This window comes from Lucilia sericata, unplaced genomic scaffold (genome assembly GCF_015586225.1).
Source record: "Lucilia sericata isolate MDLA Ls3-8-SP2 unplaced genomic scaffold, ASM1558622v1 Contig000390F_arrow, whole genome shotgun sequence".
In the NCBI taxonomy this organism is placed as follows: domain Eukaryota; kingdom Metazoa; phylum Arthropoda; class Insecta; order Diptera; family Calliphoridae; genus Lucilia; species Lucilia sericata.
In genome coordinates, this window is record NW_023994408.1 from 213808 (window position 1) to 230715 (window position 16908).

Genomic DNA, 16908 nt, shown 5'->3' on the forward strand with positions numbered 1-16908 from the left:
ACTGAAAAATGCAACTCTGAAAGTAACCAGCAGTTACTTATTGGTATTAAGTAATGGGTAACCATATACTCCATACCTTCAGGCCTCTGTTGAACAATGAATGAATGTCTTTTTTATTAAGAAATAAAATTATTATTTTTAAAATATCATAATTTAGCAAAATTTCCTCAAAGTTAACAAAATGACTTAGACAGTATTTACTACATCATTATTTTCATTTTAAATTTTAATCATTTACAAAGACAATTTTCTATTATTTTATTTGAAATTATGTTAAAGTCATTTGTCAAAATATAATAAACTTTTAATGGACATTTAATAACATTTTAAATGTTATTTAATAAATATTAAATGTATTTATAATAATGTGGAGTTTTTTTGCAATAAATGACAACTGTTGTCATGAGTTTTATTTTTTATTATTTTAAAACAAATCTTAATGTTGTCAAATATTGTTACGATTATTACTGGCTGTGGACGTGATGTATAAAAATAATTTGCATTTTATTTAAAGAAAAATATATTAAAAGTTGAAAAGAAATGCTTTTGAAAGGGGGAAAATAATTCGTTAGCTTAGAGATCGGAGTCTCTAAGTACTTTCCCAATATGGAGGAGAACCGACAGAAAACTAGTCGTCTGTTTGATAGTTCTGAAACGAGTTGATAAGTTTAAGAAATCCAAAAAATATTCTACATTTTAGTCATTCTTGCTGGAGATCGTTCTGATCGGTCTGGTTTAAACTAGTCATATGTTTGTTTGCTTCTAAAATGAGTTGATAAGTCTGTCAGAAATCTTTAAAAATATTCTATATTTATGTCATTCTTCGTTGGACATCGTTCTGATCGGTCTTGTTTATACTAATAACATGTGTTTTTTCTCAAAATGAGTTCGATATGAATATGTCAAGATCAGTCGCAATTCAGGTCTGAGTTAAAATTTGAAGAAAAAAGTCGAAACGCTGAGACCAAGTTATACTTTTCTAAAGGATTGAGCAGCACTGAATCCGAATCTGACAGAATGGACTTACAGATGGCATACAATATTTTATATATAAAGTTATTTTGGCGCTGTTATAACGTCTCAAAAAGAGCCAAAAATGGCGTTTTTTTAAACTCTAGAACACGATATCTTAAATCGCAGATATGATGTAGAAATTCTGAGGTCAGATTAGATTTAGAACAGTTTCTTAGAAAAGTTTGGTCTCAGGGTTAAAAAAAAGTTATACTTTGTCTGCAATAACCTTTTGCATTAATTTTATCTCAAAGTAAGGTCATATTTTGACTGGTGGAATCCAGACTATATAGCCTGGTAAAGATCGTTAAAACTCTATATTTATACTGCTGAAGACAATTAAAGCTGTTAAACTTTAACTCAACTTTAATCTCAGATTTCAAAGTCTCCAGCTTCTTATATGAAGATATAGATCGACTTAAAGATTTTCTTTAAATCAACATGTAATAAATGTGCCTCTACCGTTTATAGCGGAATCCAAAATTATATATTACCAAGATCATGAAGACCTTAACTCTGTTTTCTTAAATAATGTTTCACTCTTAAAGTCCGTTATGAAATTGAAAGTTTTAAAGGAGATGTTATTCTGAAGCCGAATACCTCATGTGATCAAGTAAAATTGATCGTAATTCGATCGGCATTCGAACAAAAGTCTAGTTCATTTAATTTCGAAATGTGTTTACTATACGAACGCTTGTTCGATCACATATGCGGTAATTCGGACCCTGATTTAATACCGAACGTAAGTCTCTCAGTTTTTTCAAATCGATCTTGAGGTTGAAATGTTTTATTTCTAACTTTAATTCAGACATTGATTGACTCAAACAGCTATAAACAGCAAGTATAGGTTGAGACCCAGCGGGGAAAAGATGCAGTATAGAGGCCTTACTAAAGACTTTATTCTGCAGATACACAGACACACCCACCCAGTATGTGTGAGCTTTGTCACTACTTTAATTTGAACTTCGTAAGACATGTCAGCTTTTGCTATAGATACGTCTTTTGACCCGAATAATACTGAGAGAGATACATATGTATGTATTTCTCCCTTGGTAGTCTTTCTTTAGCGAAATCGATTTAATTGTATTAAATGGAAGTTGTTAAGATTCGTTATAAGTATCGACACCGACACTAGCACTCGAGTTTAAGTTTAAATGACTCAAGGGATTACTAAGCAAAAACTTCACTGAAAAACCTTTTTCAACAAAAAATTCGTTTTAAATTGAAAATTTTTAATTTTCGCTTAAAACATACAATTAGAATAAATTAAATTGGTTATAGTTGTTTTAAAATCCTTTCGTTACAGTTGTTACAAATTGCAAAATCTACTTTTCAATTCAGTTTTATGTAAATATCTAAAACTTGTAACATTTTCTATAATCAAAATATAAATATTTAAAAGCGTTTTAGAATATGCATGAATTTACTACCAACAGCCTTGAGCTTTTTACATTCTTATTGTTGGAAAATATATAAAATCGACAAAACATCTCAACACCCTCATTACTGCCACCATATGTCAACTGACAATTGAAGTCAGTCCGTTTTAACATACAATTCCCCTAAAGAATTTTGATGTGACATTAAAAGAAGGGTGACTTTTTCGTTTCGCTTAACATACCATTTCAAATTGTTTTTTTTTTTTTTTTTTTTTTTTTGATTTTTTTTACTTTCCACACATTTGTGGAAGTGCATATGAGGAATGACACAGACCACAAATAAAGAAAAATATATATATATATATATATTATTTAATATTCATCAAACATAAATAATAAGCGATCAAATTTGACACCTCTTCTGTGCGTTTTATATATACATATGTATATAAAAAAAGACTCTTAAAAGTAACAACAACAACAACGAAAAAATATCAATTTCAAAACGTATAACAACAACAAAATACTTGTACTTGAACATGTGTGGTGAGTTGTAGGAATAACTGACTGGTATATAATGATGACTGAGTCTCTTTCCTGAGACGTTTACAAAGTTTTGAAATTAAATATTCAAAAAATATGAAAATGAATATTTTTTTTACAATTTATGAAATTTATACTCTACTGGTAAACGAGTGGATTTGGTAGTAAAGGAGGGGGGGGGGGGTTAGCAATATTTATTTTTAAGATACTAAATAATAATGAAAGAAAATATATAATGTTATAAAAAGAAATTAAATAAAAATGAAATGTGACATAAACGATGAAATAAATAAATGCAAAAATGATTGACAAGTGTTAAAATTTAATAAGTTTATGATGAAACCTTATAAAATAAATAAATAAATATAAAATTAACAAGAATTGAAGAAGACTTCGATAAGGAAATAAAACACATAATGATATTTTTTTAGTACAAAAAAACTCTAAAAACCAAAAAAAAATATTTCAAAAATTTTCAGATCCCGCAAGAAATTTAAAAAAAATATTGAGAAAAAGAAAAACTATAATAAAAAAGACTTTAAAAATGTTAAATTAAATAGAAAAAAAAACTAAAATTTTAAAAAATCAAAAATTCAACCCACAAATCCTCCAAAATGTCTAACGATATTTTAAATGATACACTAAACTCCCGCATTACTGCCAGCACCAACAACAGTAAAAGCAACAACAGTTCCGATGATTGTCTTAATGATAATTCCAAAGTTGAGGTTATTGTTATGAGTAAATCGGATAAAACCTTAACAAAAAACATAGATGCCAAAGATGAATCCCTAAGAAAACGCACCTCCCTTATTATAGTACCCCAAAAAGATTCACCCGATGATGATTACCCCACTAACATCACACACAATATGAGTTCTTCCACCATAGATCACGAGAATTGCAATGAACTTATTACCGATGAAGAGAAAACACTAGATAAATCTGGTTCAAAATCTTTAGAATCTTCTATATGTTCGAATCACTCTTGTACCGATGAAGAGGATTTAAATGAACATAAAAATCTTAATGTAAAAAAGTCCAGTAATCGTAATTCTCTGGCCAGTGTAGATAGTTGTGTGTCCCGCTCAAATAGTTCAGCCACTACTAACTCCTCTAATACTTCTTCAAAATCCAGCTCCTCTGGAGATGATGTCATACTCGATGATGATTATCAAGATTTGGAAAATGGTAATATTATAGATGATTTGGAATCAGAAAGGAAAAATTGTGTTTCCAATGCCTCCTCCTGTATAGATGACTATTCGTTAAGGCAGAAATATGAAAATTATGTTAATGCTAAAGCACAAGATGCCGTAAATGGTGGTAATTCCACTGATGCCGATGAGGGTAATATTGATGATGGTGAGGAGGAGGATGACGATGAAGATGCGAAAGTTGTGGTGCGTGAGCATAATGAGGGTTTAGATGATGTGGATGCTCAACCACGTAGTTTACCACCATGTGATGCTTTGTTAAGTCCTCAAGAGGCTCCCATGGGTAGACGCTATGCTGAAGTAGCTCAATTTAAGGGTAACAAACGGTAAGTTTATTTATTTTTTAAATTTAACAAAAGAATGTTTTTCAAAAAATTTGTATTGTAAAAAAAGTTTGTTTTTTAGAACATTAATTAATGCATTTGTACAGCATTTAAAAGGTAAATGGAAATTTTGTTTGAATGTTATTTGAAGGGATGTCGAAAACGAATGTTATAGTGGAAATCGTAATAAGACTCTCAAACAAGAATTTATGTCTTTATATATAAAAAAATACGTTATTGCCCGACTAACCACATAGATGATAAACAGGAAATCCCGATTCAGAGTATTATATAAACTGACTATTTTTATAGGAATTATAATGTTGAATGAAATATTTCAATCCGTGGTCATTAGGTTCTAAAATCAAACAAAAAAAATGAATAAAAATAAATACTACTAGAGATACCAAAAGTGAAATACCAATCCAGAAATTCTTGAAAGCTCTAAATCGGAAAACTGAACACGAATATTCCTTAATGCAAAGACAGTTTTCCTTCTGCCAAATAAATCTTTTGGTTATGACAAACGAAAAACTCGATACAGAAAATCTCGGGATTCACAAATCTTACAAAACCGTGACATGAAATGATCGGCTTTCCAGGTTTTCCAGATATCGTGTAATGAAGTTTGAAAACTACCTCGTTTTTTAGCCACTATAACAGCCCGAGAATAACTTTATTTTTAAAATCTATTATGTCATCTGAAAGTCCTATCTTTCGACTTTAGAAAAGTATACTTTGGTCTCTGGATTGAAATTTTGTTGGCTTGTGTAATCTTACCCCCATTTAATAAAGTTGCTAATGACCTATTGTAGGAAGTTGTATGGATAATATGTATGTATTATAAACATAAAATAAACGATTAATATCGTTTATGAATACCGGCTAACCAATAAATCGTAGTTATCCGAATGAGAGTTCAAGAATTAATCTTATCGGAATGCATTCGTAAGTATTGTTTTTTTCATAAGTACTCATTAGCCGACCGGGAGCAGATGTATTGTTGTCGGATTGTATTGTATGTATATATCAGCCAATAAGTCCAGCCGATGAGGTTTGAAGAAATAACAACGGATTACACTGGTATCTCATAATTAGTCGTTAGACGGCCGTGATTCACAGAATTTATCTTTTCGGATTGTAATTCTAAGTTAGATTTAGGTAGGAGTCCTGGAGTCCTGTTTAGATTCATCCACTTGGTCCAATGCCGATCTGAATACAACGCAAGCGACTATCACTGACTAAGAGGAACGTAGTAGCTTTATTCGAAGCTTTATCATATTAACTTCCTAACAATAACCTTCTAGTAACATAGATATCAAAGGAAGCATACTTTTGAAGAGCTGGAAGAATTGAAATATGAATATACATACGACGGATGGAAATTAAATCATTTTTAAATAATGACTTAAACGATTACAAGCAATCAGCAAACTAACTAGTGTAAATTGGTTGAAAAACGTTTAAATTTACGTACCTTAGCTTTGCGAGGTATATGACCACTGAATAGATAACCATTTATATATCATGTTATTAATAAGTCGTTTTTAAACTACTTCTCTGTAATTATGACTATAAGTAGTAATTAATGTAAAGTATGTTATTAAGTAAGCGAATGTCATTACCAAGTTTTTGCTAGAATACGTATGTATATTAAATTTCTTGATTTTTTATCCAAGCGCAACATCTTGAGGTCTACAGATATATTAAGAATCCAAATCGTAGATCAGTGTTTATATATAGGTAAAGTTTTTGCTGAAATACATATATACTTAAAAGGGCAATGAACTCATTAACATTTTGCTCTTTAACATAACAAAGGAATTAATAACCCTTCTCCCCGCAAACAAATTTCGATTTAAACCCTTTTATCTCCTTTTAGACTCTTGCAACATTTTAATTATTAATAATTCAATTAAATGTTTAAAACGAAGAGACAACAGCAAAAATTCCACAAACACATTCCACACTTTAAACAAACATGGCAAAAAACAGCATTTAGAACATGAAGCAACAAAACACAACATGTTTAACATTTCTAACATGGCTAATTGACATGGCTGATACAATATAGGCCACTTTGTAATGTAACTAGAGTGAAAAATAAAACTTTGTTAGAAACTTTAAATGTGTTTCTTTAAAGAGAAATAGCAACAATGACAATATTAATGATGTTAAATTAAAAGAAAAAAAAATATAATAATAATGAAATAATTGTAATGGAATCTACAGAAAACCCGTAGTATGTATGAAAATAAACTTTTATGTTTAATTAATGTAGTGAAGCTTTAGAGAGACGATTACAGTAAATGAATGAAAACCAGAAAAACCAAGTGTTGTGAATGCTGAACAGATATTACATGAATGGGGGAGTTGAATTTTTTTTCTTGCTCTAAGGGTGGTTTTGTGAAGGTTTTCTATGGTTGTAGAGGGAAATGGGGGTTTTTTTGTGTTTGTCTTGTGATAACACGGAAACTGTATTATAATTATTTAACAAAATACGTGTCTAAAACATTATTTGGGGCAACAAGTTGTATGTATATGGTTTCCTTTTTTAAATATTTGTGTAATTTTTTTATTTTTCTTCAGTTGAATATTTACATGTTTTTAACCTTAAATTATGTCGCATTTAATTATACAGTGTTTTATTTAGGTTTATTTTTTTTTTTTTTGTTAAGTATTAATGAGATTTTTTGTTGTTGTTAGGTAATGTTGGAAATTTGGGGTGATTAAAGAGAGATCAATTAAAAGTATACAAATGTAATTCGATTACAATTTTATTTTAAATTCATTGTATTTTTAATCAGAAATATATATACTCTCATTGCAAGAACTACAACAGACTATAATCTCGACTGTGCTATAGAACAGACCATCTTAAATATAGACTAGACTATAGTCTTGACTATAGACTATACTATGGTCTTGACTATAGACTAAACTAGTCTTGACTATAGACTAGACTATAGTCTTGACTATAGAATTGACTATAGTCTTGACTATAGACTAGACTATAGTCTTGACTATAGAATTGACTATAGTCTTGACTATAGACTAGACTATAGTCTTGACTATAGACTAGACTATAGTCTTGACTATAGACTAGACCAAAGTCTCGAACTTAGGCCCGACTATAGTCTTGAATATAGGCTAGACTACAGACTTGACTAGACTAGACTAGACTATATATAGTCTTGACTATAGACTAGACTATAGTCTTGACTATAGACTAGACCAAAGTCTCGAACTTAGGCCAGACAATAGTCTTGAATATAGGCTAGACTATAGTCTAGTCTATAGTCAAGACTATAGTCTAGTCTATAGTCAAGGCTATATATAGTCTAGTCTAGTCAAGTCTGTAGTCTAGCCTATATTCCAGACTATAGTCTGGCCTAAGTTCGAGACTTTGGTCTAGTCTATAGTCAAGACTATAGTCAAGACTATAGTCAAGACTATAGTCAAGACTATAGTCAAGACTATAGTCAAGACTATAGTCTAGTCTATAGTGAAGACTATAGTCTTGTCTATAGTCAAGATTATAGTCTTGTCTAGAGTCTTGTCTATTTTCTAATCTATGGTCAACACTATGGTCTAGCTTATAGTCTTGACTATAGAATTGACTATAGTCTTGACTATAGACTAGACTATAGTCTTGACTATAGACTAGACTATAGTCTTGACTATAGACTAGACCAAAGTCTCGAACTTAGGCCCGACTATAGTCTTGAATATAGGCTAGACTACAGACTTGACTAGACTTGACTAGACTTGACTAGACTAGACTAGACTATATATAGCCTTGACTATAGACTAGACTATAGTCTTGACTATAGACTAGACTATAGTCTTGACTATAGACTAGACCAAAGTCTCGAACTTAGGTCAGACAATAGTCTTGAATATAGGCTAGACTATAGTCGTGACTATTAAATATGGACTAAGCTAGAGTCTTGACTTTAGAATAGACTATAGTCTCGACAATAGATTATAGTCTTAGCTATAAGCTAGACTGTAATCTTGGCTATAGACTATAATAAAGACAATACTATAAGCTAGACTATAGTGTTGACAATAGATTAGAAAATAGACAAGACTCTAGACAAGACTCTAGACAAGACTATAATCTTGACTATAGACAAGACTATAGTCTTTACTATAGATTAGACTACAGTCTTTACTATAGACTAGACTACAGTCTTTACTATAGACTAGACTATAGTCTTGACTATAGACTAGACTATAGTCTTGACTATAGACTAGACTATAGTCTTGACTATAGACTAGACTATAGTCTTGACTATAGACTAGACTATAGTCTTGACTATAGACTAGACTATAGTCTTGACTATAGACTAGACTATAGTCTTTACTATAGATTAGACTACAGTCTTTATTATAGACTAGACTATAGTCTTGACTATAGACTAGACTATAGTCTTGACTATAGACTAGACTATAGTCTTGACTATAGACTAGACTATAGTCTTGACTATAGACTAGACTATAGTCTTGACTATAGTCTAGACTATAGTCTTGACTATAGACTAGACTATAGTCTTGACTATAGACTAGACTATAGTCTTGACTATAGACTAGACTATAGACTTGACTATACACTAGCCTACAGCCTTGACTATAGACTAGACTATTGTCTTGACTATAGTCTAGAACATAGTCTTGACTGTAGACTAGCCAACAGTATTGATTATATACTTGACTATATACTAGAAAATAAACTAGACTACAGCCTTGACTATAGACTAGACTTTGACTATATACTATGATATAGTTTTGACTATAGACTAGGCTATAGTCTTGACTATAGACAAGGCTATAGTCTTGACTATAGACAAGGCTATAGTCTTGACTATAGACTATAGGTTATAGTCTTAACTGTATACTCTGTTATAGACTTCACTGTATACTAGGCTATTGTCTGGACAATAGTATCGACTATAAATTAGACTATAGTATCAACTGTAGACTATAACCACACAATAGTATAGACTATAATCTCGGCTGTACATAGACCAGACTATAATTTTGATTATAGGTCAGAGTGAAGTACTCAATATTCGACATTATGTATAGACAAGATAATTCAATATTTTTTTTAAGTATTTAGAAAATGTTCTCCTCATATAATTTAAAAACTTTTTTCATTTATTTATAAACAAAAACATTAATTTATAAGTTCTATCCTTCTCATAGCCACGTGGAAAAATTCACACATTCCATTTCCAAAAAAATTGTCCACAAAATTGTTAAACTAAAAAAAGATTTTTCTTTTTTTCATATTTTATGGTAACAATTTTGAAATTCATAGATTTATTTTTAAAAAGGGACAGCAGCACATATACACACCCATAAAAATATCTAGCTGAAGGTCATTGTTTCTTACACAAATTGAATTTTACGAAATGTGTCAAGAAAAGAAAAAAATACTTTAAAATATTGGGCGATTATTGGAAATTATGAAAGAAAGATTTGTTAAGAATTATAGGTGGCATTAGGGAAAAAATATGAAATGACTTTTTTAAAAATAACCATAAAGTTATTAAGAAAACATAAAAAGTTCTTACGAGTTAAAAAAAATGATGAAGCAAAATTTTTATGTTGTATGTTTTTTAAAAAATCTTGAGAAATTATTACAATATAAAGGGATAAATTTTTAAAATAATGATCGGAAAGGCTTCACTAAAATCAGTAATAGTTTTCATATGCAAATTCTCCCATCATTTAATCACTTATCCGGATATTAAGTAACATTTTATTGTGAATTACCAAAAACATAAAAATGTTAATTTATTTTCAGAAAAAAAATCCAAATTCAAATGTCTATTTATTTATTTCCTTCAGACTAATGCAATGAAAAATAAAGCAACATACAAAAAATGCAATAACAACCATAAATAAATATTATTTTGCAGTTCATAAAAAATAAATAAATATGTAAATTTGTCTAACACATTTACAAGTTTTTAGTTGTTTTATTTTTCTTTTTCAAAAAAAGGCATCCCGTCTCATAAAAATTCTTAAACATACTTAATTTTTGTATAAATTTGTTGTTTTATTTATTGGAAAAAACAACAAAACAAAAATTTATAATGATTATTTTGTTTGTTTATTTGTTGTAATTTTTATGAATTTTACGCCAACAAGTTGTTTGAAAAAATAAATTTTATTTTTATGCATCAGATGTGACCCACATTTGTTGCATATTTTTCGTTGTTGTTGTTCGCCTCTGCGTGTTGTAGTATTTATTGTTTTTAATTTATTTATTTTTACTTCGATTTTCTTCTTATTACCCTACCTATTCAGAAAACATAAGATGGACTTTTATGTACCATTGTATTACCGGAAAATGACTAGAACCATAAAAGTAAATTTTGAACAAAACTCTCGCTATCTACCTTGATCTATAGTCTAGTCTATAGTCTAGTCTATAGTCTAGTCTATAGTCTAGTCTATAGTCTAGTCTATAGTCTAGTCTATAGTCTAGTCTATAGTCTAGTCTATAGTCTAGTCTATAGTCTAGTCTATAGTCTAGTCTATAGTCTAGTCTATAGTCTAGTCTATAGTCTAGTCTATAGTCTAGTCTATAGTCTAGTCTATAGTCTAGTCTATAGTCTAGTCTATAGTCTAGTCTATAGTCTAGTCTATAGTCTAGTCTATAGTCTAGTCTATAGTCTAGTCTATAGTCTAGTCTATAGTCTAGTCTATAGTCTAGTCTATAGTCTAGTCTATAGTCTAGTCTATAGTCTAGTCTATAGTCTAGTCTATAGTCTAGTCTATAGTCTAGTCTATAGTCTAGTCTATAGTCTAGTCTATAGTCTAGTCTATAGTCTAGTCTATAGTCTAGTCTAGTCTATAGTCTAGTCTATAGTCTAGTATATAGTCTAGTCTATAGTCTAGTCTAGTCTATAGTCTAGTCTAGTCTATAGTCTAGTCTAGTCTATAGTCTAGTCTATAGTCTAGTCTATAGTCTAGTCTATAGTCTAGTCTATAGTCTAGTCTATAGTCTAGTCTATAGTCCTAGTCTATAGTCTAGTCTATAGTCTAGTCTATAGTCTAAGTCTAGTCTATAGTCTAGTCTATAGTCTAGTCTAGTATATAGTCTAATCTATAGTCTGGTCTATAGTCTGCAGTATAGTCTATAGTCTGGTCTATAGTCTGTAGTATAGTCCTGTAGTATAGTCTGTAGTATAGTCTATAGTCTAGTCTATAGTAATATCTATCTATCTATCTACTCTATCTATCTATCTATCTATCTATCTATCTATCTATCTATCTATCTATCTATCTATCTATCTATCTATCTATCTATCTATCTATCTGATCTATCTATCTATCTATCTATCTATCTATCTATCTATCTATCTATCTATCTATCTATCTATCTATCTATCTATCTATCTATCTATCTATCTATCTATCTATCTATCTATCTATCTATCTATCTATCTATCTATCTATCTATCTATCTATCTATCTACCTATCAGTCTCTCTGTCTGTCTGTCTGTCTATCTTCATGTTATAGAGCAGAATGTGGTCGGTGATATGCCCCATATTGTTTCTTTCCAACTTAATGTCTGGCATATTTCTTGATGCGTTTTTATACTTTTTTATTCTATAATAATTTTTTTTAAACTACACTATAATGAGTTTGTAGAAAGAAAAAGAAAATTAAATACAATTTGCGGTTTATTGGCATAGTAAATGACTGCACATGTATTTATGAGCCATTATAGTGTAAAACAATTTTCTTAGTATTAAATTTTCCATTGAATACAAAAAAATAAGCATTTTAAACATTTATATTGTTTTTATGAGCTTTAAAGGGGATTTTAAACAAATTTCCATAGATTTTGCATTTTTTTTTTTCAAAATGCATTATGAGTTTTATTATTATCATTTCTATAAATTTGTGTTTCTTCTATGTATCGGTATTTATAAAACTATAAAATTTATGTTTATGTATAAAGAAATACAGTTTATTTTTTTTTTTTTTTAATATTTAAAAAAATAAACTTTTAATTAACTTGAGTTGTGAGTCTTCGTGAGGGAATGTTTGCTGAAGTTGTATAAATGAGGTTTTTATTGGTTTTTTATGAATTTGAAAATTTAAAACAACAAAAAAAAAACATGAAAAAATTAGTACAACTTCCTAGTTTTATGTTCACTATAATTACAGGTTGTAAAATGTTGTAAATTATGATATAATAAAGTGCGACGACACAAATTGTTAATGTATTTTCTTCTAGTAGATAGATATGTATTTATATGGTGCACTATTAGCTATGAATGTTGTAATAAATTGTTTTTGGGGATTATTTAACAATTTGGAAATTTTACATTAAATAATTGTGTAATCGTTGGTATTTATGTTACTTATAAAAATGTTGAAGCAAAAATTTTTTTTTAATAAACTGAAGTATTGATTAATAAATAGAAGTCAAATAAATTGCCAAAAAATCTCAAATTCATTGTCACTGATTAGATTTTGATTTAATACCAAATTAATGATTTCTTATAAACTTTATGACATTTAACTTACAAAGAAAAAAATCGTTTATCCGATACAAACAGTCAAACAATTTTTTAAGTTTATCTAATAAGAAAAACATATTTGATTTACAGAAATCACCCCTAACAAAAAAATTTATAAAAAAAGTTCGTCTGCAAAATCATTAATCATGTTAAAGTCTGTTTTGCTCTCAATTAAATTGAAGTTTAAATGTCAAATTGAAATATGTCACAAATTATACACTTGACATGTGATCCACAAGAATAGCAACAAAAAACAACTACCAACAGACATAAATATTTTAGAAGATTTGGGTATAATAAAAAAATTATATCAGAAATCATAAATTATATCTAGAAAATTATTGGAATAAACTCATCTGTAAGAGTAGTAGTTCGACTATATAATACCTTACACCAGTCATTTTCAGCAATGAATGTTTGTTGGTACACAATTTGAGTTTGAAAGAAAATCAAGTTTAGGTAAAAAAAACAGTTTTTTATACGAAAATAAAAAAAATTATAGACTATACTATAGACAAGACTTTAGACTAGACTATAGACTAGACTATAGAATAGATTTTAGACTAGACTATAGAATAGATTATAGACTAGACTATAGACTAGGTAATAGACTAGCCCATAGACTATATAATATACTAGCCTATAGACTATATAATAGACTAGACTATAGACTAGACTATAGACTAGACTATAGACTGGATTATAGACTAGGTTATAGACTATAGACTAGACTAGACTATAGACTTGACTATAGACTAGACTATATACTAGACTATAGACTAGACTATAGACTAGACTAGACTAGACTAGACCAGACTATAGACTAGACTATAGACTAGACTATAGACTAGACTATAGACTGGACTACAGACTAGACTATAGAGTAGACTATAGACTAGACTATAGACTGGACTATAGACTAGACTATAGAGTAGACTATAGACTAGACTATAGACTAGACTATAGACTAGACTATAGAGTAGACTATAGACTAGACTATAGACTAGACTATAGACTAGACTATAGAGTAGACTATAGACTAGACTATAGACTAGACTATAGAGTAGACTATAGACTAGACTATAGACTAGACTATAGACTAGACTATAGACTAGACTATAGACTAGACTATAGACTAGACTATAGACTAGACTATAGACTAGACTATAGACTAGACTATAGACTAGACTATAGACTAAACTATAGACTAGACTATAGACTAGACTATAGACTAAACTATAGACTAGACTATAGACTAGACTATAGACTAGACTATAGACTAGACTATAGACTAGACTATAGACTAGACTATAGACTAGACTATAGACTAGACTATAGACTAGACTATAGACTAGACTATAGACTAGACTATAGACTAGACTATAGACTAGACTATAGACTAGACTATAGACTAGACTATAGACTAGACTATAGACTAGACTATAGACTAGACTATAGACTAGACTATAGACTAGACTATAGACTAGACTATAGACTAGACTATAGACTAGACTAGACTAGACTATAGACTAGACTATAGACTAGACTATAGACTAGACTATAGACGACTATAGACTAGACTATAGACTAGACTATAGACTAGACTATAGACTAGACTATAGACTAGACTATAGACTAGACTATAGACTAGACTATAGACTAGACTATAGACTAGACTATAGACTAGACTATAGACTAGACTATAGACTAGACTATAGACTAGACTATAGACTAGACTATAGACTAGACTATAGACTAGACTATAGACTAGACTATAGACTAGACTATAGACTAGACTATAGACTAGACTATAGACTAGACTATAGACTAGACTATAGACTAGACTATAGACTAGACTATAGACTAGACTATAGACTAGACTATAGACTAGACTATAGACTAGACTATAGACTAGACTATAGACTAGACTATAGACTAGACTATAGACTAGACTATAGACTAGACTATAGACTAGACTATAGACTAGACTATACTAGACTATATAGACTATAGACTAGACTATAGACTAGACTATAGACTAGACTATAGACTAGACTATAGACTAGACTATAGACTAGACTATAGACTAGACTATACTAGACTATAGACTAGACTAGACTAGACTAGACTATAGACTAGACTATAGACTAGACTATAGACTAGACTATAGACTAACTATAGACTAGACTATAGACTAGACTAGACTATAGACTAGACTAGACTAGACTATAGACTAGACTATAGACTAGACTATAGACTAGACTATAGACTAGACTATAGACTAGACTATAGACTAGACTATAGACTAGACTATAGACTAGCTATAGACTAGACTAGACTAGAACTATAGACTAGACTATAGACTAGACTATAGACTAGACTATAGAATAGACTATAGACTAGACTATAGACTAGACTATAGACTAGACTATAGACTAGACTATAGACTAGACTATAGACTAGACTATAGACTAGACTATAGACTAGGACTATAGACTAGACTATAGGACTAGACTATAGACTAGACTATAGACTAGACTATAGACTAGACTATAGACTAGACTATAGACTAGACTATAGACTAGACTATAGACTAGACTATAGACTAGACTATAGACTAGACTATAGACTAGACTATAGACTAGACTATAGACTAGACTATAGACTAGACTATAGACTAGACTATAGGACTAGACTATAGGACTAGACTATAGACTAGACTATAGACTAGACTATAGACTAGGACTATAGACTAGACTATAGACTAGATATAGACTAGACTATAGACTAGACTTATAGACTAGACTATAGACTAGACTATAGACTAGACTATGACTAGACTATAGATAGACTATAGACTAACTAGACTAGACTATAGACTAGATATAGACTATAGACTAGACTATAGACTAGACTAGACTAAGACCTATAGACTAGACCTATAGACTTAGACTATAGACTAGACTATAGACTAGACTATAGACTAGACTATAGACTAGACTATAGACTAGACTATAGAATATAGACTAGTATAGACTAGACTATAGACTAGACTATAGACTAGACTATAGACTAGACTATAGACTAGACTATAGAACTAGACTATAGACTAGACTATAGACTAGACTATAGACTAGACTATAGACTAGACTATAGACTAGATATAGACTAGACTATAGACTAGACTATAGACTAGACTATAGACTAGACTATAGACTAAGACTATAGACTAGACTATAGACTAGACTATAAGACTAGACTATAGACTAGACTATAGACTAGACTATAGACTAGACTATAGGACTAGACTATAGACTAGACTATAGACTAGACTATAGACTAGACTATAGACTAGACTATAGACTAGACTATAGACTAGACTATAGACTAGACTATAGACTAGACTATAGACTAGACTATAGACTAGACTATAGACTAGACTATAGACTAGACTATAGACTAGACTATAGACTAGACTATAGACTAGACTATAGACTAGACTATAGACTAGACTATAGACTAGACTATAGACTAGACTATAGACTAGACTATAGACTAGACTATAGACTAGACTATAGACTAGACTATAGACTAGACTATAGACTAGACTATAGACTAGACTATAGACTAGACTATAGACTAGACTATAGACTAGACTATAGACTAGACTATAGACTAGACTATAGACTAGACTATAGACTAGACTATAGACTAGACTATAGACTAGACTATAGACTAGACTATAGACTAGACTATAGACTAGACTATAGACTAGACTATAGACTAGACTATAGACTGGACTATAGACTAGACTATAGACTAGACTATAGACTAGACTATAGACTAGACTATAGACTAGACTATAGACTGGACTATAGACTAGA

At 30.0% G+C, this 16908-nt stretch overlaps 1 protein-coding gene across 3 annotated transcripts in view; it reads left to right on the top strand.

The window, feature by feature from the left end:
• The window catches only part of LOC119604416 (protein sprint), a 288645-nt gene that overhangs the window by 163241 nt on the left and 108496 nt on the right, over nt 1-16908 (top strand). The window contains exon 1 of one of the 3 annotated variants that reach the window (XM_037956999.1): nt 3422-4476. The exons of the other annotated variants lie outside the window; for them this stretch is intronic. Coding sequence (XP_037812927.1) covers nt 3548-4476 — 929 coding nt within the window. The 5' untranslated portion in view covers nt 3422-3547. Of the gene's footprint in view, nt 1-3421; nt 4477-16908 lie in introns of those variants that run through there. 3 annotated transcript variants of the gene reach the window in all.